This window comes from Cygnus olor, chromosome 4, assembly GCF_009769625.2.
Source record: "Cygnus olor isolate bCygOlo1 chromosome 4, bCygOlo1.pri.v2, whole genome shotgun sequence".
Taxonomy (NCBI): domain Eukaryota; kingdom Metazoa; phylum Chordata; class Aves; order Anseriformes; family Anatidae; genus Cygnus; species Cygnus olor.
In genome coordinates this window covers 33278555-33304038 of record NC_049172.1, presented here as the reverse complement: position 1 = coordinate 33304038, position 25484 = coordinate 33278555, and the positions used below count along the sequence as shown (strand labels likewise).

The 25484-nt window shown below is 39.7% G+C and overlaps 1 protein-coding gene across 5 annotated transcripts in view; it reads right to left on the bottom strand.

Moving 5' to 3' along the window:
• Window positions 1-279: 279 nt before the first annotated feature.
• Window positions 280-25484, bottom strand: part of SH3D19 (SH3 domain containing 19) — a 79995-nt gene continuing 54790 nt past the window's right edge. For all 5 annotated transcript variants that reach the window (XM_040556646.1, XM_040556650.1, XM_040556649.1 and 2 more), the window contains 13 exons: window positions 20449-20556; window positions 17050-17162; window positions 14705-14763; window positions 12883-13147; window positions 11513-11581; window positions 10172-10244; window positions 9727-9857; window positions 7233-7291; window positions 6621-6808; window positions 6308-6360; window positions 5610-5796; window positions 4571-4668; window positions 280-3236 (listed from right to left, as the gene is read on the bottom strand). In XM_040556646.1, coding sequence (XP_040412580.1) covers window positions 3120-3236; window positions 4571-4668; window positions 5610-5796; window positions 6308-6360; window positions 6621-6808; window positions 7233-7291; window positions 9727-9857; window positions 10172-10244; window positions 11513-11581; window positions 12883-13147; window positions 14705-14763; window positions 17050-17162; window positions 20449-20556 — 1520 coding nt within the window. In that variant the 3' untranslated portion in view covers window positions 280-3119. The remainder of the gene's footprint in view (window positions 3237-4570; window positions 4669-5609; window positions 5797-6307; window positions 6361-6620; window positions 6809-7232; window positions 7292-9726; window positions 9858-10171; window positions 10245-11512; window positions 11582-12882; window positions 13148-14704; window positions 14764-17049; window positions 17163-20448; window positions 20557-25484) is intronic.

The following is a 25484-nucleotide window of genomic DNA, read 5'->3' as shown; positions in this document are numbered from 1 at the left end:
TGGTTGGTTGCTGCAGGTAGCAGCCTAATACGTTCTGCAGGTGAGAAGTGGGAAGTGTACCTCAGTCCAAGGGCTTGACTAAACTGGAACAGCCCTCGGGATTCTCTGATGGCCTTGAACTGCTCCTGTAGGTATACGATACTGTAATTTTTATTGTTATTTTTTGCTGCTGGTTGGGTGGGTTAAATGTACAAGCAGAGTAGCATCTATAAAACTGTCATGTCAAGTGGAGAGTCAGCTCAGTACAATGTAAGACGATAAAAATGCAGTCGTGACTTAATTATAAAAATTTATTGGTTAAATACATTTTTAATTTACAGAGGTACCATAACAAACTTACCGGACTTAACAAAGATTTATTTACCACACGGTTAATTGTACACAGAACAGTCTCCTTCCTGAAGATAGTTCCAGAGGGTGGGGCAAACAATAAAAGCCTTGTTTTATCAAAACATTTTCTATTACACTAACATATGGGGCTCTGGCTGAATTCCAAGGTTACAGCTGAAATTTGCTACTACATTGCAGGTAAGATGTGTGCTCAACTTCATTCTTGCTTTTCTGCACATTATGTACTGTACACCTTAGAAATTGTATTATCTGTATGCAGTTTCATGGTGATAGTAGGCATCAAGTCTTAAGAAAATCCCTTCCTGTAAAAGCCAACCATCTTTGACTTTAATAGCTTGTGTCTGCAGTAATGTAAACAGCCTTTAGATGGCACTCCTTGCACTGAATGTAAGGCGCTGCTGCTCTTCCTTTCCTGCGTAATCGGAGGAGATGATGAAAGAAGAGCAGTCTTACCTACTCGGAGGCACGGACTTCAAACATCCCATGGAAGTTAGAAAAACAACTGGTCAATACCACAGTTATAGAAACGAGGGTGAGGAGATTGGAAAAAAAAAAAAATCTGTTCTAACTTGAGACTTGTATCAAAATCTTAGAAAACTGCCAGACAAGCAGTAAGTAAGCCTCATCCGCTTCAGCCTCAGCTACCATCATGAAGATTAAATGTGTTTTCTGACGACCGCTATTCTGCTTGTTGGGGTGGCTTTCTTCTTGCTGTTCTCCTCGTGCTCTGATTGCAAGAGGTTCAGGAGTTGTCTTGGCACAGGCCATGGCGCAAGAAGCCTGTTTAATAGGGCGGTCCACTGAAAGTTTATGGTTGAAAAGTCAGGAATCTCTTATGTATTCATTTCGTCAGAGTTCTCTAGAAAGAAAAAAGGGCTGCTCTATCTGAATGAACAAGAACCTTTAGCACCTCCTGGCAGGAGAGCTGGGAGAATGGGATGAATTGTTCGCAGAGGTGGACTTAGGTTGAAGTTAATTCCACAAGAGTTCAGGATAGGTTTGCTGGGATTTTAAAACTGAATAGTAGCTGTAGAAACAGTCATGTTTCCGTTCTTCTGGAACAGTACATGATTTACAATTGTTTTTATAATGTTAATCCCTTTAATGAAAGTAAAAATCCAGTTCTCAGCTCACTAAAGCTTTGTGATCTTCATCTGCCAGCTGCATGACTGATGAGTTTAAATACACACCACTTCACATTTGTGAAGCTTCTAGAGAAAAAACTTTGGAGTGCTAAAGCCTGTGTCTGCATTTGTGAGTACTGTGGCATCATGGTGAGATCTGCGGAACAAATGAGTGCCGGAACCCTTCTTTTGGTGCTGTGCTGCGTGCTCCCTGCACGCTCACTTTAGGCAAGCCCCGTCTGGCTACCCTGACAGGGAGTGCCCATTCCCTGGTGTCTGCCTGCTGCGATGGGAACCAATGTGCAGTGAGTGGAGTGGGAGAGCCGCCCTCACCAGCTGGCTTCAACACTATTTTTCCTGTTCCAGGCAGAGGTTAGTTGCTTATCAAGGCGTGTTTAACTACTTTGTCAGAAGGCAAGTGTCACAAAAAGGAATTTACTGCCAGAAGGCTCAGCTCCCGCAGTCACGTCTGTCTCAGTTTCTGTTGTTCAAGTTGCACCGCTGCTTTTTACTAAATGATTTTGTTCAAGCTTCTTGATGTACCAGTTTGCCAGGCGTTTTTTCCTTAAGGCCTCGACAGACCATTTATAATGATGCTCAGTATAGCTGGTACGTGGTAACAAACTGAAAACTAATCCCATGTCTGCTGAAAGCTAAAACCAAGGCTGTATAATATCCTTCATGTTAAGGAGAGGAATAGTGTTACTGAAGTATGTTCCAGTGCTTGAGTGACAAATGAAATGCAGACTGAGTGAAGACTGGCTTTCCACTTACATGAAAGGGGTGGAGGGGCAAATAGTTGAAATAGTGCAGCTACTGCACGAGGGGAGCTGAAAAAGCCCAGTAAATGCTGTCCATCACAGCTAACTGCTGCTGGGACAGAAGGGCTGGGTGGTGCTTGAAGAAGAACCGGGTAGTTGAACAACTAAAGCTCCACCTAGAAAAGATTTACGGTAAGGGAGAAGAGGTTTAAGATGGTTCATACCAATTTGAATGCTATTAGTTAAGAGGCAAAATACTTCTGTTTTCTGATCTTCCCATATGAGCAGCTTGGCTAAGAATAGGAGAATAGTACACAAAGATTTGCATTAGTTTTCCCTCTTACCAGTTCTAAATCTGATATTTTTCTACTATGAGATAAGTTACCTCTAAGTCATAAAAATAAGTGGATTCTACTGATAATGTGGAAGTCAAGCAGTAAAGAAACCTGAATATCAGACTTGATCTACATACTGAGTGCTGTAGTTATATATTAAAAACAACTCTTTAAACAATTTTAAAAGAAGCCCATGGAAGCTTACTTTATGCAGACTTTGTGCATGACAAATGTAATATCAGGTAGTAAACATACCAGAATGCTGTTTAAGTTAAAATGGTGCTGCACCACAGTATTTCCCTAGCTGGAAACCACTAAAAATCGTGCTTGTATTTGCTCTCAGAGCATTCACGAAGCATGGCTAAACACACAGTCCACACAGTCACAAAAGACTAGACTTGTCTCCTTTGACTTCAAGATACTCGTATGACTGTCTAGAAAAAGTAGTGCAAAACATTGATAGTCAAAATACATTGATGTTTTTGTTGTGCCTTCAGGCTAGAAAACATTCTCTCCCACATATAGGGAGTATAAAGACAGGCAATACTTCATGGTGTTCTTAAAATTTGAACAAAGTTCTTGGGAAATATCCCAGGTTTTCCTTGCAGTTCTCCACTCATCCAGTCCTCATCTACGGATTCCAGCTCTGTTATGATATCACCTGCCTGTAAGAGAAGGAGTAAGGTGAGCCGGTACAGCTTACCAAGTACTAGTAATGCATGCATAGTTCACGTTATTCAGAAGCAGTTAATAGCAAGCCAAAAGGTAGTAGGAGGTGGCCTCTCTTCTCCTGTTACATTTCTTTGAAACTATGTTTGCTGAACTTTCTCTGAGGGTAAATACTTGCCACCTGTTGAAAAAACACCACTTCCTGGAAGGAAAAAGCAGCACTGCTGGATAACTTCCTGTGCTGCTGCAGGTCTAGCAGTAGGTAGGTGTGCCAGAGAGATGGCCTACAGGTTGCTGCCTCATTCATTATTTGTGCGTGCTCCTGCTATGTTAGAAGGGTTTATTTTCTTCAAATGCTTCAAAGATCTTTCTTTCAATTCAGTCCAGTCAATTTCAATTCCCAGCACTTGGAAACTTTCCTCTTTCCTTTGGAAACTTCCCAAAAGGGATGCAATCATCAAAGTGGCTCAGCGTGGCCTTTAAAATAAACTCCATCTTCTGTGTTTGATCCTTGTTCCTATTTTCATCATCCCACCCTACGTCCAAAGTATTGTCGTAGCTCTAGCCTTTCTGCCAGTACCTCAGTTCCCTTCTGCTTTAAAGACTCATCTGTCCTTTCAGTACGGCAAGCTGTTAATGCAGAAACTAATTACTTTGCCAGCTTTAGAAAGAGAAAATAATGTGTTCCAGCTGATAAATGCAATTTTGGACCTGCTGTGAAAGTCTGTTGTTTCTCAGAAACTTGCTTTTGAGGACAGTTACCTAAATATCATGGGTTTTAATCTACAAGGGCATGCTGTTTCGTGTTCATGCTTTTTCATATTATCTGGGCTTACGGCAAGTATTTCATTTTCATCTTGCTCCCATGGCAACTATGTATTGTGCTGCCAAACTTCTAGATTTTGCTGTACTAGGTGTCCCCTACAGACATCACTGCTCTAACACTAGCACTCTTACTATTATCACATCATCTTCTTGCCATGTTTCCAGTTAAAAATAGTCTCCCTTGGCCTTAACAAATGATGAAGAACCAAATATACCACAAAATATGGTGTTGGTATTGTCATATTTGCTAGATTAGATAAGACAGAGGAAGAAGTCAGAGGAAGACTTCAATTCCTGACCTCTTCTCAGTGTCGTCTTCTGTGAAGATTTTGCCAGTATGAAACAAGTTGTGGTAATGACAAAAAACGTTTTGAGCAGGTCTTTATCAAATGTGTTAATAGCTATGCCTTTTTCTGGAGTTTTGTTCTTTCCTGTTCCAAGCCTATTTTCACTGTGGATAAATCCTATTTTTAGCATTTTTTGGGCTAACAGAAGAGGCACTTACCTTGAAGGAAAGCTCATCTTCATTTTCGCCATGAAAATCATAAAGAGCTTTGGCTTTTCTTTTCTTCCCTCCTAGAGACTGTGACATCTCTACCCTGGCTGCAGAACATGAAGAAGACAGGTTATTTGGATTCAAGTCAAATATATCATTGTTTCCAGTGAAACTTCCTGGTATTCTCGTGCGTTTTTTTTTTTGCCCTACAAGTGTGCTGCGGGATGCCCAACTGTTATTCCTACTGATACTTAGTATTTTCATTGTTCCTACTGGAATAAAAATCTCTACTGCCACTAGTTCATCTTGCACTACCAATGCATTCTTGTGGTTCTGCTTCTAAAAGGACTAAAAATAAAATCCATTTTCTCAAACTTTCCAGTGTAGATACTTAATGAAAGTTCTCTTTTCTTTGCAGTGGGAGATGCAGCAGTGTTGTGTAACTGCACTCACTGTATGCTATTGGTCAGACAGGTGGTATTTATTTCCTGTCAGGTTTAACTCATGGCTTTACTTGCCAATTATGAGGGGGGGAAAAAGTTATTCTTTTGTGTCCTCTGTTAAGGTTTTTACTGTATTGGTTTTAGGATTAAACAGAAGCTTAAGGAGAGCAAGCAGAGGTCATTTCTTGCTTCCCTAAGAGAATTACAATAGTTGGGTGCCAAGATTGAGCGCTTGTAGTTATTTACAGCTATACCAAATCTTTGGTTGTACTGCAGTGTTTCCCTTCAGCTGTGGCAGAAGCTGCCTCCCTTTTTCTACACCTGAATTCCTGGTAAAGACAGCTAAATAGTCATATTCTACCTGCACCTAAACTGTACTTTCAACCATCTCAGAATCTGCATCACTTTCCAAATTATTTATTAACTAGAGTAATATATTGCCATTATTTCAGATTGTGGTTCAACACTTAGTTTAGCTTTAGGATGTTAAAGATTGTAGTGGCGTATGGTTCTTAAGGCAATGGAATAGCTGGGTTCTCCCAGAAATTGGTTGTGACTGTCAGAACCTAGGGAATAATGAGTTGTCATCTAGTAGAGCACTGTACCTGAGCAGATCTGAACAAACACTGCTGGGAAAATCCCTTCCTTGTCATTCAGTCTTCCTCTGTACCACTCTGAATCTACTTGTTCCAGTATCTGGATGTAGTCTCCCTTTCTAAAGGATAAATCGTCTTTGGTTTCTGCTGTGAAATCATGAAGTGCTTCACACCACTCCACTGAGTGTCTGTTGTTCTATTCAAGTGAAAAGAAATGCATTAGTTTTAGAAGCGTTAATAGAGGCAACAGTAATAAGCTCGTGAATGTTGGTATACAAGATTTGGGTGTCCAGACTTTTACTCATACAATGCTCTTCCTGAAGGTGTAGGCTAGAACAGTGTATCAGCAATTACTGCATAATTTCATCTAAGCTTACAGGCATTCCTTTTTATCATTGGTGGCAGAGGCTAGGATTAGTAAATTCTAAATTATCCCACTGCAACACTACTCAAAACAGAACTAACAAGAATTCGCTTAAGCACAAAGGATAAAAAAGTTGCATATGTTAACTTGTCAAAAGCTAAAAATTCAATTCAGAGCCACTGTCAGACTTCTAGATGTGACCATGCATCATTACGTGCTGTGGGAGTTGTACTACATTCACAGTTTTAAGTTGTGCAGCTCATCTGACATTATAATAGAAACTCGATGTAAATCTATGAAAACTCTACGTAAATTCTGGCTTCCACCTCTGAAGCTGTATTACCTGAAGAAGGGAAGAAGAAACCTCCACTTTGTTCTTCAGTGCGGCTCCTATACCTATGTAGCAAAGGATGGTTTAGAATAGTAACAATGACTACTCAAAATGTACTAATGAGAGCAGATTTAGACATTCAAAATGATTATTGAGAATAACTTCTTAAGAAGTCCTAGTATTTCTTCTGATTGTTCTCGCCTCCCTTTTTACTTCTTTCCCCCATGCATTGTCCTTTTGGACTCTATCCTGTATCCTTTTACACCGCCTCTGTGTACACAGTACAAAGCCATGTTCTTGAAGATTTTTGCTAACCTAGTCATACCTGTTCCAGGCAGGTCTTCAATTACTTCCACAAAGTTCAAGGGGAAAATTCCAGACATGCCTCTAAGCTCTCCTTTGGCCCACTCTTCATTTACATATTCTTTAAGGATGATAGTTTCACCTTCTGAAAAACTGAGTTCGTCTCTGTGATCTCCAATATACTCAAATCGTGCTATGCATCTTGGCCCTCTGCACAAACAAGAAAGGAACTTACTTTGTATATTTACTATATACACTCCTTTCATACTGGTTCCTACCTCTGCCTGAATGTGCTTTATTGCTGCAACGAATGGTTATGAAAGCCAACAAACCACCATTTAGTTAAGACAAGTTGTTCGAGGGGGCTCTATCTACATAAATGCTTATTATAAAGGGATATACCAGGTTTTGAACACATGAAGTACGTTTTTAGTCTTTTTTTACCTGAATATGAATCTTCGTAAAATGTCATAAACTTTTATTCTTGAGAACTTAATTTGTAGAATAGCTATAAAATAGATGTAGAAACTGCTAACTATATTAACCTCAGCACAGTTAACACCTGCTTCAAAGGTACCTTCTTTTTTTTTTTTTTACTAGTAAATCAAGGTAAGAGAGAAAATATTTGACTTACTTAATAGATGGTGACAAGCAGGGTATTTTTTTCCTTTTGCCTTCTTCTGGAACATCAATCTAATAAGACAGCAAAATCGGTAAACATCTTCCATTTTACGCTCATAGCAACACAACTACCATAAACTTTCAACTTGTTAAAATCACTTGTGTTTTAAATAAAGCATCAGATCCTGTTATGGGCTCCACATGATGCTATAAAATCACTGACATGCTCTGATACTTTACCATATTAATGTCGATTTTAGTTTTGTATGTCTGATTTCTCATTTTCCTATCTTATACAAACAACGAGCACTACTTAATGTTTTTTGTTATTAGCCTGTTTTAATATTCCTACTTGCAGCACGGCTGATTGTCAGAAAATGAGACTAGATGTTACTACGGGTTGTTGCATTTAGCTCCAAACTTCCAATTGATAATCCCTCTCTATCATTTACTAGCACAACATATCACAATAGACAAGATTAGTGTTTACACATATTTTTCTGGGCTTTGGTAGTCAGCTGTACTCAAAACAAAAGCACATCGTAAATCTCACTTCAGTCTGCATGTAGAGGTAGCATCTAAAGAAACCTTAGTTTAGAGAAAACAAACTAATTATTCTTAACTCAGCTGTAGATAACTACTATATGCTAATTAAAGGAACGGGAGAAATATAATTTAGAAAATCACCACACAGATATATCAGTCCTTTATCATAAGATTAACTGTATTTTTGGTATGATATGAAGGGAGCTTTACTATGACACTGCAAGCCTAGGGAATCTGGCTAGGAGCTTTGGGTCTCAGCTTACTATCACATAAGCCAGTTCCCATACACATCAATAAAAAATGTTTCGTTGCTGTTGTGAAGTTCCGAAAGAAATCATGCTGACTTTTAGGACAAATAATCTTTGCAGTACTCTTGCTAGAGAAGCTCATAGCTGTGGAGCTCTGAAAGGTCCATGGAAGGAAGCAATAACTATGTATTACTGTTTGGTGTCCAGACACCAAGCTAGTATGCAGCTCAATATTGTAAAACACAGTACAGTGTACTGATGGAGGCCTTGGGTCAAGGCCTAAGCTGACATGAATGCATAGGAGAATTCACTCAGTGCATGAGCCATATTTACTGTCCTTTTTTCTTTCTCTTTTTTTTTTTTTTTTAATTTTGCTCAAAGGATATTTTTGCACTCAAAAGGGTAACTAGCTATTAAAACTCAAACAGGTGTTTGAAAAGCATCTTCCCTAGCTTCTATGAAGTGTTATCTCTCTGTGCCAATGATGCATTTGACTTCAAATCTTCATTCCACTACTTTAACATAAAATCCTTATCAGCCATCAGTTGTAACAAGAACATTTAAATTGTTGGTTTGTGTAGAGGCTCAATGTAGCTAACAAATCTTTCCTGTGAAAGCAAAGTGAGCATAGTTCCATGATTACTAACCCCAGGTCTATTTTTAATTCTTCAGCACTTCCCAAATTTTAAAATTCTTTTCCAGTAACACCATTACAAACCAAACAGACCCCCTCTGTAACACACTGTGATGGTTACCAAAATACCATTGGTATTTTCCAATGTAGCAGCAGTTCTCATCTCTTTCTGTCAGCTGCCTTCGCTCAGCACAGACTTTTAATGCCTTTAATGCCCAGCCGTACACCTTCACCGGACCCTGGTGTCAGTTCAGCATTTGTGCATGTCCATCTGGCTGGGGTGGATAGCCCGATGACCCTTTCTACTGGCACAAAATGAACTTCAATCTTCAAGTCAGGCTTACAATAGACCTGACCCAGCTTTTGAGGCAGTGAACTATATTGTATCTCCTTTAAACCTGAGCCGCTCAATCCATTTCCATTGGGCTTCAAAACAACACCCGTCTCTTGCCCACAGTTTAATGGCAAGTGTCACATTCAGTAACAGGATTGCTTTAAGCTCCTCATTTGCAATAGCACAATCTCCTTGCAACGTGCCAGCACACCCATTTGTGTTGCCACTTAGGGGAATGGATACAGATGGAAAAAAAAATCTAGGAAGGAAGAAAAATGTTTTCTTGGGCTCAGCTGCTGCCCTGACCCTGTACTGCCCTACGTGGCTGCAAAAGTGGTGATTCCAGCACAGTTCAAGGGTACAAGAATACTAGAGAAGCTGACATGGAAGCACAAAGCAGTCATCTTACTGCGTGTTGATTTTTACACGTTGCTGTGAAAAATAATCTGCTCTGTAGACCCAGAGAAACTACCCAGGGTAACAAAGAGAATCTGGTAAGGGCCATGATTTTCTCACTTGGCTTGAAATTAACAGGAAAATAATCCCCATAACACAAGTTGGTTCTGCCAAATAAAGCATCTTCCTAATACCATGCAAACAAGTTGGTATGTCTTCTGCGCTGCCAGAGGGAAAAGAGATTATCTAAATAGTGAATGGAATTAAACACACAGGAGCTGCAGTAACACAGAACAAGAAAACCAACGCACTAGGATTGTGTGTAGTAATGTATACAAAGCCTACATACAATTACTTTCACAAAGCTGGCGGGAAATATCCCTGTGCGATTCCCACATTTTCCTCTGTACCACTCAGCATCAATTTTCTCCAAAAGACAAACTGTATCTCCAGAACGAAGGTCCAAGTCATCAGCATGCTCTGCAAGACAGCATCATTTCAGTTAATGGTAGTTGTCACACTCACTGATTTTCTTTGACTAAAACCTTCTTAATATAAATACTACGGACAAGAGCAGAATGAGTTTTCATAAAACCTTAATTATACTTGCTAAACAAATTATCTTTAACTAGAAGACTGGCCCAACTATAGCTAAACCCATGGATTTGAACAACTCTACATGCAGACCTTGCATGCTGAGCTTCCTGATTATTTTTAAGATCCAAGTCCTACGAAAATCTCCATTTGAAAGTCCTGGAGTAAAACAAGCTTCCAAAATATTCACATTTACTTACCTGCAGAAAAATCATGCAGGACTACAGCATGAGGTGCACTTGTGTCAGAAACTTTTGGAGGGTTGTTTGAATCCTGACAACAACAAACAAATCCAAGTAGTTTATAAATCATGGAAGATAGTACCACTGACTCTCTGTCACGTACTCTGAGAGTCATTTTCTGACTTTGGATACAACATTGTTATAGATCAGAGAATCACCATTGGAGGCACAAGTAAGTACCGGTCACTGGTCTGTATTCTGTATGCCTTTGGCCAGTGTAAACCAGAATTTTCACCAAAATCTACTTCTGATCCAGCAAAAGAAAAGGGAGGGCGTGTAACTTTTCCCAGTATACACAAAGCCTCAGATAGCTCTGTGGGTCAAAAGGCTGGAGTACTGATATCAACTCTCTTTGCAAAAGGCTGTGGCCAAACTTGCTGCTGCTTAGTACTGTCTGTCACCAGTTACTGCTCCTTGCTCAGCCCCAGCACACCCAGCAGGGGCAGCACATCTGCCACCTGCCCGCTATTTCTGAGGGCAGAGCCAGCCACCAGCAAGCACACAGGAAGATAACAGGAGAAATTACAAATTTGTTGTGGGACGTTTATCAAGGGAAATTATAGTCAAAATGCTGAGCCTTCATCTCTAGCCCACCCCCTAGACATTTTTAGACTGTACTAACCACAATCACTGTGCCTGAATTGCTTTCAAGCAAAGTAATTTATTGTGGGGAAAAAAAGGAAAACAAAACCAACAACCAAAAAAGCCCAACATGGACAAAGGTAAGGACAGAATAACATGAATTAAAACAGATAACAACAGATTGCAGAGAAACCTATTTCAGCCATGTAGGTTTTTGCTTATCAAAAAGGCTGCTCAGAGCTATCATTTACACCAGCTGTTTGATAGTAATACAGTCATGCCCTAAAACAGGTTAAGTTCTGCATAAGCACAGAGCAAGGGAAATTCTTTGAAGTCCCTAAGTCAATTCACTGATACATCACGTATAGCGCTTCATAAAACTGAGTGCTCATCTTTTGCCTGCTTTTCAGATACTCAGCCAAGGGAGTGATTACCTTCAGAGGAGACAGAGGAACTTTACCAGTTTCCTCTCCCTTCTGGCACTCCAAGTAATTACTGTTGCTCTGCTCCATAAGCAGAATGTCCTGGTGCTATGAGGCAAATCACCATTATTGGGGTTTGTTTTGGTGGTTGTTTTGTTTTTATTAAAGAAACACAAGGATTTAATAACCACTACTGCATTTCTCAGTGTAACCTTTAAAGCCTAAAGCATTTGATGCTTTAACATAACTGGAGTCTTATCCATTAAACATTTATCAACAGAAGAAAATGTCTTACCTTACAGGACGGTTCCCCATGGTTCCTGGGAAGGCAATCTTCCTTGGCAATTCCATGAGACAAAGGTAGCTTGGATAGAGGTAAATGGGAATAGTTTGTTTCAATTTAAGTACCCGAAGTTTCCACTGCATGTGAAAACAGGTGATGGAAGTATTCTGACCACCTAATACAGGTAACTAATTTAGGAATCTAGTGGGAGATGACAAGCTCCTTTGGAAAGCATTCAGAGCAGGATTGCTGGTGATATGAATTGCCATTTCAAGAAGTGCAAGTCTCACCATCAGCTTTAAAAGTCTCTTAGCCACCTAACTTTTATTATCCCATACGGCACATGATGTTCAGCAACACTCTAATACAGAAATGTATTCAGCTGTCATGGAGGGCACTGGAAAAATGAGCAGGGAGGAAAATTTCATAGACAGTAACATGCAAGGTCAGGAAATTACTGGCGATCTGCTACTGGAAAAAAAATCTCATTTCCAAGATACGTCACATGTTTCTATGTAAACAGGAATGGCTGTGCCACAGAGGAAGCAGCGTGCTTCCTTTATGTCAGACCTGTTCCTACTATCACTTAGATGCACCTTTCTCTCTCTTACTCCTCTGTTCCACCAAGAACCTAAACACAAGAGTGAGGACCAGAGAGAAGGCAACAGAATGCTTCCAGTCTGTGCTGCATGTTGATGTTCTTGTTCATACTGTGGTTCTGTGGGCACTTTTTTTTTTTTTTTTTTAATAGTGACAGCAATTGTTCAAGCTGTCACCAGTTCGGATCACTGACCAGTTTTAAGTATCTGGGGAAAAACTCTCTCCTGTAACATTGATCTGTGTTATCCCCTAACAACACATGCAGTACCAAAAAAAAATATTTTTATAATGAAAACGGATGGAATCGGTACGATGAAAACCTAGGCTAAGTAATGTTACATTCCTCACTCTTTGCAGGCTTGATTAACCAAGGTAAGCTACTTTTTAGGTTTTGATGCTCTTCCAATTTTGTTAAGTGTTTTGATATACACAGGGTATAGCTCTATACAAACGCAATATTTAGCATCATTTTATGTATTCTAATAGAATTCAGAACTGATGACTGTGGAAAGAACCCCAACAAATCAAAAGCTATAGGGATATATAAAAAATAATATACAAAAATACACATATACATACATCTATACGTCACGTTTATATATTGCTTTCTCTAGTACTACCTCACACTGCTTATTACTATTTATTTATTAGTATTTTCTAAGGAAGGTTATGCTGATAGATGCACTAATCATATCACAATAACCTATCTCAATAGTTTTCTCACTACTATTTCCACCAGCATGCTGTTATGAACATCAGTCTCAGAATATCTCAGCTCTCACCATGTATTTATTGTAGAGGGGGTGACCTGGTTTAGGTCTAGGAGGTAAAGCTGGATCTTGATTTTTTAATACTTGGCTCTTTGTTCTCTTGGGTCCCAATTTGAACTTGCTTGGCTTTTTATCAGGAGCAATGTCAGAAGTGGATCGGGAAAGAGCATCCTTCTGGGAGGAGGTCTTGGTTGCAGAGAGTTTTGGTGGAGGTGGCCTTCCAGGAACTCCTTTAGGTGGGGGAGGTCGAGCTGGTACAATTTTTCCATTCACAGGCCTAAAGATTGGGTGAACCATCTGAGAAATATGCATGTTAAGAAGCCTGCCACCCCCCACCCTCCACCACAGCCCTAGCTATAGAGCATGCTTTAAGGAAACAAGACTCATGACTGTAGAGTGTGAAATATCTGAAGGTCTTGAAGAATCCATGAAACCTCCAGATAATGGGATTGGATGATCAAGTCCTTAGACTTAGATCCTTTGACTACACTTTTCCAAGTCTGCCCACCACTTTTATTAACAGCCTGCCAGTGTTCTCAAAAGCCCTCTACAAAAGCAGGATTTTTTTCAGCAATCCACCTTTAAAAAGAGCTTTGACTGAAGATGCCTTAGCAAGGAGTTCTTCCAGTGAAGAGCCTGAGGGAAAGCCCTGAGAAGCTCTGCTGATCCAGCTGGTTTTCAGGAATCAGCCTAGCTCATACTCTAGGATTTCACTCACCTGAAGTGATTTTTGGGCCTCTACCCAAAATTCATGATGTACAACACCACCTTGTACAATGGCATCACTAGCATGATTTACCATTTTTATGCAACAAATGTCTTCTCCAGAAAGAGAACACCAGTGGCAATGCTCAAGCTTTCTGGTAATACCACACGGAGGTACCACACGCTTATTAGCGCTCTCACTCTCACAAGCATTGTGCACATAAAACTTTGGCTTCCTGTTATTAAGAAACCTGGCACTATAATGGTTCCAAAAATACAGTTTTGTTTATTTTTTATTGGGAAATCTTCAGTGAGTAACTGCACTTTTCTCCTACAATTTTATCTCTCATATATATATTATATACATATAGTGTAATTGGCATAATTATTTGCTTGCATGAATTCCTCAAGGATCAGTAAAAATTATCAACCTCAGCAAATGTTCATTAGTGGAACTCCCAGAGTATCTGACATGTATTGTGAATGTCATCCACCACTCGAGAAGATATTGGTGATTTACTAATGCCCCGATAAGAGTTCTCTACTCCTATTTGAATAGGAATTATTTTTTTCAATTTCAAAAAAAATTTCCACTTCTGTTCAACTTATAATTAATTCTGCTGCTTCACTGGGGTTTTAGGTCTGAAGTGAACATTGGACATACTGTAGAAGCTAGCCAGTGCTTCTGGGAAGGGGCTGGCCCAGCATCTGCCCTTTTCAGGGTGGCAGCATCTGCCACCTCCATTCCTCCACCACTCCAAGCTAGCCACAAGTGCAAGTGCTGTTGATCAAAAGGTCAGCAACATGCAGGAGAGGATGTTCTCTGTTCAGCTGTGGGTAAAAAGGTTAAAGATGCAGAAAGGAATGCCTGTCAGCAGCCACTGCACATTAGCTGAGGAGTCAAACAGCTGTCCTTCTGTAATCTCCCTGCTCATACCAATGTCGTACAAACAAGTATGAATCCACTAGCAGCTTGGATCTGCCTATTTATTAGTAAGTACATTAAAAGAAAAACCTACCCAAGCCCTTTGAGTTAGGATCAGAGTTGGTGGTATCTACACTGAGACTAACTACACAAACTCACTTAAAAGAGATGTTTCTGAGTTAATCATTGAAAAATTGCACTTACCTTGGAGGTAGTGCAGGTTCTGGCTGAGGTGCTCCAGCCTGTTCTGAATGATCCAACTCCTACAAAGATTAAGAAGAAAAAGGCATTTCATTAAATCTAAGAAACAGAACGGATCTTGTTTAAATGATGCATTTCTTATTTTAAATTACAGACAAGAAAAGCAAGAGTTTCTGGCACTTTGGGACTAAAGTGATAAATATCATGGTGTGTTCTAGCGTATTATTATTGTGCATAGAGGGAGATGTAAATAACTTGGCTGACTACCTGAATCACAGCTTAAATTGTATATTAGGTATGACCCAGCCCTCTTTATCCTACCACATGGGAATCAGGCAAGAGACAAACTCAGGAGAGTCATACAAATCCACAATTTCACTGCCCGTAGGATTCCAACTTGTCTGCAGTTACGTTATTGGCTTTGATTTAACTTTGACAGATGAAACACTTTGAATAGGCTTAGAGCAGAAAATATGACATTGATGTAACTCGCACAGGAGAGAGTCTCTTGCAAATAACATTAGCTCTCGTTCAAGAAGGCATCTAAGGATGTTTCCTAGAGATCTAACACACAAATCCTGCTGAATCTTGCTTTGGCAGATCAAGGCTTTGCTGCTCCCAGCTGCCCATCCCAACCCTGCCAGAGACTGCTACCCTGTGGCAGAGTCAATAGAGGGGAACACATGACATATCTGAAGGGCTTGGACCACAGTAATGGATTAACACGTTACCATCCTTCTGCCTTCTGCTGTTCATTTTCATTGCAGTGCCAGAGAATACCACCAGCTCAGCTGACCAAGCACAGCTGTCTGCAACAGCACGGTAAATCAGAGTGCTAAATCTACGATCAAAAGTAACCTTTTTGAACCAGTAACTTTCAAAAGGGCTCAATACTCTTGTTTACGTGTCTTGTGGACACGTGCTTGAAACTGGTAAGCAATTTCTGTGATTTTTCTCCACCTAGACAATACCTAGATGTATTTTGTGACAGAACTTTGCCTCTTGACTAAGTCCCCAGATGACTGCTCCTGATTAAATACTTCTGATTAAAAAGAAAACAGCCTGACACTTTCAGATGGGACTGGCATCCTAACATCAAAAATTCTCCTCTTCTGCATGAAACCTGAGCCAACTGCTGCTTATGGTCAACAGCTTCTGTTGTTGCTTCTACAGATGAACACTACTAGTTTTAGAAGCACTGGTTTGTGTAATACTTCATTATGAATCCATTCTCGATGTTTACCACTTGGCAATGGAAATAGGTTGAAATGAGCATATACAATCTTGAACTTAAGTTTAGAGGAGGAGATCTCAAAATATGTAATGGGTTACTCAAAGATTAGTGTATGAGGTGACCCTCTGCATGCCTGTCACAATAATCTGGAGGATATTGTAAATGTTCTTGGATTGTATTGTGTAAAATGTTATTTAATGTATTGTATTGGAAATTATTCTTACAGCATTATCCAGAAAAGATAGGGCCTCTATGAATAGCCTCTTCAGCCACGATGTTTAAACCCCCCCCTTTATCCTATTAGCAAAAGTAGCCACAAATACATTTGTTGGCAGCTGTCCACCTAGTTAGGGCTTTTGATTTGATTTAATCTTTTTACTGCCTACGGTTTCCAAAAGATTCTCTGCCATTCTTGCCATCACAGCTCTCAATATTTGGAAATTCTACTTTCATTTTCTAGTTTATTTTAATTCTATTTAGTAAATCTGTGTCAAAGGGAATAGAGGATACAGCTATAATGAAGCTACAGCTTCAGCTACAATGTCTATCATTATTATTTGCTCAGAAGTGAAGAACAGAGCCTTGCTTTTCACAAAGATGGTTCTACTCAGGCTCTGACAAGGGCCAGTAGAAAACAACTGGAAGAAAAGAGCTGAAGAAAGCAAGCTTCATTCATCTACAGAACAGCTTCTCTGCCTGGACATTAGCTCAGACACAGAGAAGTACTGTGTGTATGAAGGTAAAAAAAATTAGATATTTCTAAAGGACTTTGGCAGTATTTGACCATGCAAGTCTTATTACACTTTGAGCCACTTTGCAGTGCTTTGGAAACTAAATTGTAGCGTATCCTTGATTCCGGCTGCAAAATATAGAAAATTGAAGATAAATGTGATCAAAGTCTAGTAAAATCAACAAAGTGTTTTTCAGAACTGACAGCAGTCTAAATTACCTTATTAAATGAGAGGATGCAATTAAAAGAAGAAAACCTTATATTTTTGAGTAGTCCCTTTCATCCTTTGGTCCCTCAAATAACTTGCTTTAAAAAGGATTGAGAGTGACAAGAGATCTGTTAACCAAAGCAGAAAGTTGTAATGCAGGAAAAGTTTTAACTTACCACTCTTTTTACTAGGTCACCACTGTTGGGTTTGCCTGCTGTGATGTCAGAGGTGTTGCCAATAGGCTTTTCAGCAGGAAGTGGTGGAGGGCCATGAGGGATTTCATTTAAAGCTGTTAAAAAAATAAATATTCCAAATGAAGATCTAATGAATAGCTTCTTTACACAGACCAAACATAGATAAGAAAATCTACCTTGTTTTGGTGCACCTTTTTGTGAACACAACTTCCTTCCTCCAAGCCAGAGCAGCCAATGGGCAGGACCACCAAAAGACTAGTGAAGGGAACATTGTAACTCTGACGTTGACTGTAGGAGTGCTTCCCATTCTGCACAATGAATCTTCACTTTACTCTCAGGACACCAGCAAGTTATTCTAGGGTTTCAGCTGCAATACTTGTTGATATAATATTAGACGAGCAGCAGAGTTTCTGCCCCTGGGAATGTTGGACTCATTACTGGATACCCTGAAACACCATCACCATCTCTCAGCCACATTTCTAAACTGGCTCACTTTTTTCAGCTGTCAGCTCCTGGAATATCCTTCAGGCTGGAAAACAGCTGAGGGTTATTTCAAGTAACCCTGAAAGATCAGGAGACTTGGATGGAAGAATCTCCAGAAAGGTAAAGGCAAGCAAAGAAACTCTTGTCTGCTAGAAAAGTCATGGTGATAGAACAAAAAGAAAGATGGGATCTCCCTGGTAGTCTGTAAGGAGCTAAGCAAATTTAGGACATAGAAGAGGAAACAGTAAAGTTGTTACTATGGAAGAGTGATGATCTCAGTCTCAACAAAGATACAAAAACCTGAGATAAACGAGATTTGTTTTAAATGTCTCTATCATTCAATTCCGGGAAGCACTTGGTCAAGTTTTATCAGTATATTTACCAATATTTTCATCTTTATATACTGAAACTTTGTCACCTATTTTACAATGCATTTGCATACCAAGAAAATTCCCTTCTTACCAGAAACTTCAGACACTTAAGCTCTTCTGATTTCCAGTCTTGCAGTTACATAAAAACATGTATAGACAGCCTGGACGTTCATAGACTAATGACAAAAATGAGGACAGATTCTACAGAAAGGACAACTTTAAGTTGCTCATTTCATGAAAAGTACTCTTAACAAAGAAAGAACACATAGGAAGGAGAGGTGGTGTTTTTAACACCTCCGTTGCACTACCATGATCTAAAAGACTGGTGTTGATGTTTAGAAGTGCATTATTTCAAGGATAAATACATTATAACACCCAGGAGCAGGTAATAGTCACTGTGCTGGCAGGGACTGAGAACAGGGAATAGAAGTTAATGAAGTTCATCCACTCTTCTAAGGTAGTATGATGAGAAGTAAAAACAATACCTGCTCGTAATTGCAAGGGATATCTTCTCTTCAACATACCTTACTGATATATAAAGAACATGAGAGATTTATTTATTCACACCACTTCAAATCTTGATATATGCACAGATGGTCTAACTTCTCTGCCTTTTCTGTTTATAAACCAAAATTAAAGGAAATGAAGAAAAAAAAGCTCCGACAACTAGAAAGCAGGTGCTACTTTCAGTGATTTCTAAGTGTAAAAACTGAAGTGGAAGTTTAATGCTTCCTTTCTAATCATAGCTCAACAAAAATGCTAATGAGGAACTTCTAAAGCACTGGAGCTCAAATTCTTAAACATTCAGCTCTGCCCTCTTTTTGGTAGTGATTTTTTTTGGTTTTGTTTTTCTCCAGTTTATTATTGTTGTTTTTTTTTTCTTTTTGTTTTGCACTGGTTCCTAACAGACAAAGGATGGCAAAAGACCTCTTGTACTAAGACCATGTAGCCCTCTTACAAGGTAAATGCTACTATATCCATGTCACTCCTTGACCCAATTGCACTCTTCTCGGGTGTTTTAACTTTTAACAGGAGCTGCTGTAGAAATTTAAGCTATCTGATAAAAGGTTACTCTGTTTATTTGGAACCTGCTCCTGTTCCCCCACATCCCATTAATCTTCCAATCACAGCCTCTTATAGAGCAGTCCTTCACACCCCTCTAAAAATTGTAATTAAGTACACTATGACTGGCAGTCTCTGTAGAAAGTTCAGTTGCCACTAGAGAGCAGCAAGGGACTGGTTATCTACAAGTTCAAAAGACTCCAGATAAGGAAAAAAAAAGTTTTTTTTTTTTTTTTTTAAATTACAAGGAAAGATCTCCTTTGTGGAGATTAATTATGTTGGGTTCCTTACATTAGTTTGTAAACATATTCTTCTAACTGAAAAAAGCTTTTATTTATGATCATGTATTAGCAGAATGTCTTTTCCTAATGGCTTTATCTTCATTCTTCTCTCCATTTTTCATCACTTCCACTGCATTTCACACATACACAGAGGAAAGGAAAACCCGGGGGGTTAGGAGGAGAGAGAAGGGATCTCAGGGAACAGTGAGAGAAAGTCTTAGTAGCAATGCCACCAGGATATCTTTGGCTCTATACCTACACAATTTAGTAAAACTTGAGTCTGAAATACCGGTTTTAAGAGCTATCTTCTGATCTCTCTTCCTAAGTTTTGAGGATAAAACATAAGGCTAAACTTCAGCAGCTATGTACTCAAGGACTGAAAGATCAACACAAAGACCTTGTGGCTCTCTGATAAACTTCCACTCTCAGATACTGTCAGTGTGATTTGTAAAGTTGTAAAGGATTAGAGATGGAAGGCATTAGGGATAAGATAACTATCAGAAAACTACAGACAGGAGGACCTTGCCACAAAATAGAACAAATCAGTTCTTTGCAATCAAATTCTCGCATGCCTTTTTTATTCCCTCAGTTACTATCAAAACACTACAGCTTAAATGACCACGGATTTTGATAGAAGCTGTAAAAACTATGTTTACAACCTGACTAAGCTTTTGAAGCAAAATTTAATACACTAATTTGGTTCCTCTGACAAGTGCAGGCCCTGCTCCCAGGAAGCTTGGGAGCAGCATTAAAATATCCTCAGCTGATGTCTGCACATAAGTCAATTTGACCGAAGGCACAGCTCAGCAGTATGGGTTAGCTGACTGAACAAGTTTGCTTCTGCTGCAAGGGTCTCCTCCAGCTCTTCTCTGCCAGCATTTAGATCTCTCCCTGCCACTATTTCCCCCCTGATATGCATTAGATCCATAAAGTTTGAGGAGCATCAAGCTTAGTGCAAAGGAGGGCACCAGACAAGGTAGCTGGGAGACAGGGGGAGAGGAACGTGACTGCCAGCCACTGCTGCCTCCCACCACTGCTGGCCATCTGTTGTGTTCAACTGCACTGCGGGATTCCTTTGACAGCTAATACAGCAAGCTAACAGCAACTCAATTTGGAAATAGTAAGTCCCAATTAAAATGGTCTCCTAGTAAAGATTTTTCAGACAGTTTGGGAGAAGAACTTACATTTCCTGGGTTTAGCTGGAATTCGGATAACAGTGGGTTTCCGTGCTAAAGCTGGTTGAGCTGCCTGTTCCTTTGCTGGTTCACTTTTGGAGAAGAACTGGAATGGATCTAGAAGGAAAAAAAGCCCAATATATTTAATATGTATTTGCTGAACACAAATCTTACCAGTTATTGCACTCCTCTTTAAGCACATTAATATTTCACACCCAAGAAAGTCATAAAAAATATATAAATCTGTTTCCAGGGACAAACATTGGGCTGATGCAAATAGAGTAGTCAGCTCTTTGTAAATAACATATCTTTTAGGTACATCCACTATCATAGTCGAGTTAACACAAACATGTTACAGATGCCTTCTGGAATTATATAAGCCACTGAAGAACAACCGCATTGGTTGATAATAGAGACCCAAAATCAGAATGGCTTTGGGGAAATGTATTTTCATCACAGTTGCTTTCATGTGCTGTGAACACATTCGCCACTAAGTTTTAATCAGTAAAATCTTGCCAAAGCTAAATGGTTAGCTCTACAGAAGTTTTATCTTTATGCCTACAGAAAGAAACAAACAAAAAAGCAGAAAGCACTTAAACATTACTGATTACAGTATGTCTTTGCTGTAGAATAACTAATTCCCTTGGAGATTCTGCGTCATTTTGCTGATTATAACCCTGATGTCATGGTGAAGACTGGTTCAGACCAAGGACTCGGAGTCGTCCCTGAGCTGTGTCTGTCCCTGCCTATATCACTCATTCCTCTACAAGCCTGTCCAGTCATTCCATCAGTAAGACAGGAGCAATGTTTTCTATGATTAATAAACTTAAGCACTGGTCTCGTATTAATAGGCATGGGAACATATGTGCATGTAGAAGGCAGCTGTAAAAATACTCGTACATAAATAAAATCCAAATCAAAGGGTTCTTTCTCACGTACACCATGTCAATGAGCAATACTTCATTTCTACCTGTTCTATGTTGTTAACAGATGCTACCTTTTTCTCTGACATTACTAAAAACTGCAGTAAAATGGCAACGCTTAACTGCATCATAAATGTGTAAGGTAGAAACTGGAGAAGCATTCTGGCCAATAAATTCTCCATGACATGCATTCACAGCCCCAACAACTGAGTTTGATCTCCTCTGGTGGCCTTTTTAGATGTGTAGCTCAATGAGATGTTATTTATGGAGTGTCAGAGTCTCAGAGAGGAAGCATGCTGGGCATCTCTTTAAATTCTTCGGGGCTTTTCTAAAAAAACTTATCTCTTCCCAAAACTACCACCACACTTTCTGACAAAGTTGAAAATACTGTATTTGATAAAACTCTATCTTCATGTTCAACACTTAGAAACAAGCAAACAGAAGTTATGTAGTGCGAAGTCATGATTTGCTATAGATAATTTGGAACAATGCAACCCAATGCGGTTTATCAATGCACTTGCAATCTGTGTCTGGGAATGTAAAATAGACTTAAAATATCCAGAAGTACAGTATTTACTTATGAACTTCATTACATAGCTTTTAGCACTTCAATTTAAAAAGCCTTGGCATTTTTCGAGAGGTAAAGACCAACTACATTAAGCTCTTTTTTATTATTTTTACACTAAAAATAGGCCCCAAACAGCTTCAGACAGGCTCTAGCACCAGCAAGGACAGCATGCTGCATGGCCCAGGTGTGCTCCGATGCTCATCTCCCGCTAGCCCCTGGCCCAAGGCTCTTTGTAGGTGTATCTGTCAGACAGAGGTGCAGGGCTTGTGTCACAGTCTGTCCCAAAGCCATGACATCTACCTCCTTACAGCCTCCCCAGATCTGCCTGGGTACCTTCATGTCGCATCGCAACTGTGAATCAAAGCGCACCGATTCTTTCTGCCAGACCGCTTGTAAACAGCTTTGGGCGTAGACATCAGGTACATTTTAGAAGGTAAGCGTAAACCTGCCAGCTTGGTTAAGCTACTGTTAGCACTAGGCAGTAAAAGGTTTAGGTCTCCTCAGTGAAAGCTGCACCAGAGCAAGAGATGTGCTAGAGGACTGGAAAACACAGACCACACCAGGGGTGCGAGCAGTCTGGCAGTACAGTAGTTGCAAGAAACATAAAAACCCCACTCTCAGAGCAAGCCTGCAGTTAGCATTTTCTTTCCTTTCTTTACACCTACATCTGCTAGCTACACTGCCAGAATTTGAATTGCATTCAAAAAGATTTACCTAGTCTTAACTCTTATGATGGTGTTCAGAATGATTTCAGTGCTGCTGAAAAAAGAAAACCCAAGGCAGGGTTTCCTCCGCTCTCAGTCAATTACCTGATGACTGTACCCCAGGTACACCCATAGGGGCAGCAGGGCTGCGGGCCCTTGGGGAAGCTCAAGGCCAAGGGTACCCATGGGAAGGTGAGCAAGGCTGGTAGCGGGCTGAGGAAATAATTGTCCAAAGCCTCCATCTCATAAAAATATAGACAGAGTAAGACCAAATGTGGATACCCTAAACACCCCAAATAATCACACATCTGTATTCTTACAAATCTGGAGATTCAAAAGTGCACAAAAGTATCGTTTGTTAGCTGCTAATCATTTCTGTGCATAGAGCTGGCTTTCCTGACCATTCAGCAGTTGGCTGAAGTCTCCAAATCACTAGATTTGAGCGAGGTTATTTTTAAGTCTCGGTTTCCGTCATTCTCAACCCGAGGCCGAGAAAACCGTTCTACAAACCTTAGTTTTCCACTCATTATCTTATGTTCAATTATACTGTTGTCACCTCATAATTAGTTTAAAACTCATTACCTTGTTTGTGTCATTCCATTCCCCAGTGCTGGGTTTGCAGCAGAAATTGGCTGAGTAAACGGCTGTGCTGCTTTGTGCAATGGGACTGACAGCATATCAAATTTTTATGTTGTTTAACAACAATTGGGCATCGTTTGAGCATAATTCATGGAAGTGTGAAAACAGAATTGTTAACATACTCATTTAAAGCTTCTCAGATCAAGGAAATTAATCTGCGAGGCATTTTTCATAACACATATCAACAGACTTCAATTGATCTTTTTTATTAAACTTTTACAATGATGCTTAAAGCCTGTGTTTTCCTGAGTCTCACTTTTCTGGAGCTTCTGTTTCAAAGGTTTATTTGATAACATATAATACTGTGCTGCTTTGTTGGTAAGGCAAATGAAAGTCGTGTATCCAAATATACCATATATTATACCATCTCTTTCTTTTACCAGTTTAGGAGAGAGAACCTTTTTGCCCACTTCCATTTATCAACCTTTTTTAAAATCAGAAATCAGCAGGTTACAGAACAAACATTAGCTTTCGTCCCTGTGAACAGGAAAATGGATAGCTTTCTGAAGCATGTATTGGTGGTCTTTAAGTAGGAGGTAGTGAGATGGTAACAGATAACTCAGCAGCAATAAGGGGGCTCTCCAGACAAATCTGATGTGGTACGCTGAAAGCACAGAATAATATAATCTACTGCGAAGAAGTTCGGTCCTGCAAGAATTACTCTCAGTACACAAAAACAGCATAGTGTAAAATGTGTTGATGCTGACATTACAACACTTGTCACTACAGAAGTATGCAACTGTGTCTACTTTCAATGTTTAATTAAAAAAAAAAAAAAAGGAAATCAGCAACTATTACAGGCAAAGCTCACACATTCTCTTCACACAGAACATAATTAACATCGGGGTCACCAGGGGCTCCCAGGAAAAGAGGACAGGCCAACCCCCATCAACAACTGCTTTATTAAAACCTAGCCTGGCAAAACCACTCTTGGCTTTGTGGAAGCAGATTTAGCTCACACTTGGGGAAGATTTTCAATAACAGACCCCTCTTAGTAATATACCTGGAGATCCACTGGAGGTCTGACAGATAGCATCCCAAACAGAAATGGGGTCCATGCTTAAGAAACACTATGAAATACCAAAAGTCCGACCCTTCAGAAGTTCTAAATTTCAACCTCTCTGCAAACATAAACAGCCAGATCAGACCATGTATTCTACTGAATTCCAGCATAAGTTATTTTCCCAACCTCAGTTTTTCCCAGTTCTTTTCATCAGGGAAATTAACAGTTCACTGTTCTTTGAAATGGTACTTCTGACCCAGAAAGAATTACACAGTCTGTGCTGCCTTTCTCAAAATATGCAATCTTAACTCCCTCTGCATAGAAAATTGCCATGGTCTGATCATATCCATGTCTTTCAGCAAACTGGGAAATTAAAAAAGAATAATAATAAAAAAGAGACAATGGGATGTAGGCTCTTCATGATGTCAACTGTGCCCAACACAAATATAAGCTCAGGTGAAACTCAGGCTCTTTGGCATTCTCCTAGGAGAGGAGACTGGGTCACTTAAATAGAAGGAACGCAGCATTCAGGAGTAGACCTAATATTGCTTCAGAAATCATTTCAAAATTAAAAATGGAGCAGAGACAAGCAAATCTGCTTTTATAATGTTCTAGGATTTCTTTCTCCCCAGTCTACACAGTCACTTTTCAAGACTAGCTCAGTTACTTTGGTAGCTGCTATGAACAGACTGCGTAGTCCTGCTTCATCCACAGATTTACATTGCATCAGGCCCAGGAGATTTGATATACCTGATAGGCACGATTAGTCAAGCAGGTATTCGAGCGGGCTACTAAAAACCTCTTACACATAACAACCTTTACATCTAAGTAGTTTTTCTAACGTTGTTGCCAAAGCATTCGCTTTATTTCTGCATCTAGTTATGCTGTACCAAAAGCACAAACCACCAGAGCAAGCACACAGTGATTGCAGAAGTTTCTTCGTGAGGATTATCTCCCCTCCCAGGAAAGGAAAGATGGTCCAGATGCCCAAACAGAAATTTCACTAGTAAAATCAAAAAATGTGTTGTGCAAAGACTTACAGATGGTAAGCATTTATCTGGCAAAATTTATTGCTACTCAGAGCAGAGGAAATACAGTGTACCACTTGCATAGGTATTAGGCACTGCTCTCTACTCACTGATGACATCTGATGAAAGGCAAGGCAACTCAAAGCCAGCAATCATTACTTTGGAGGAATGAATCTGATC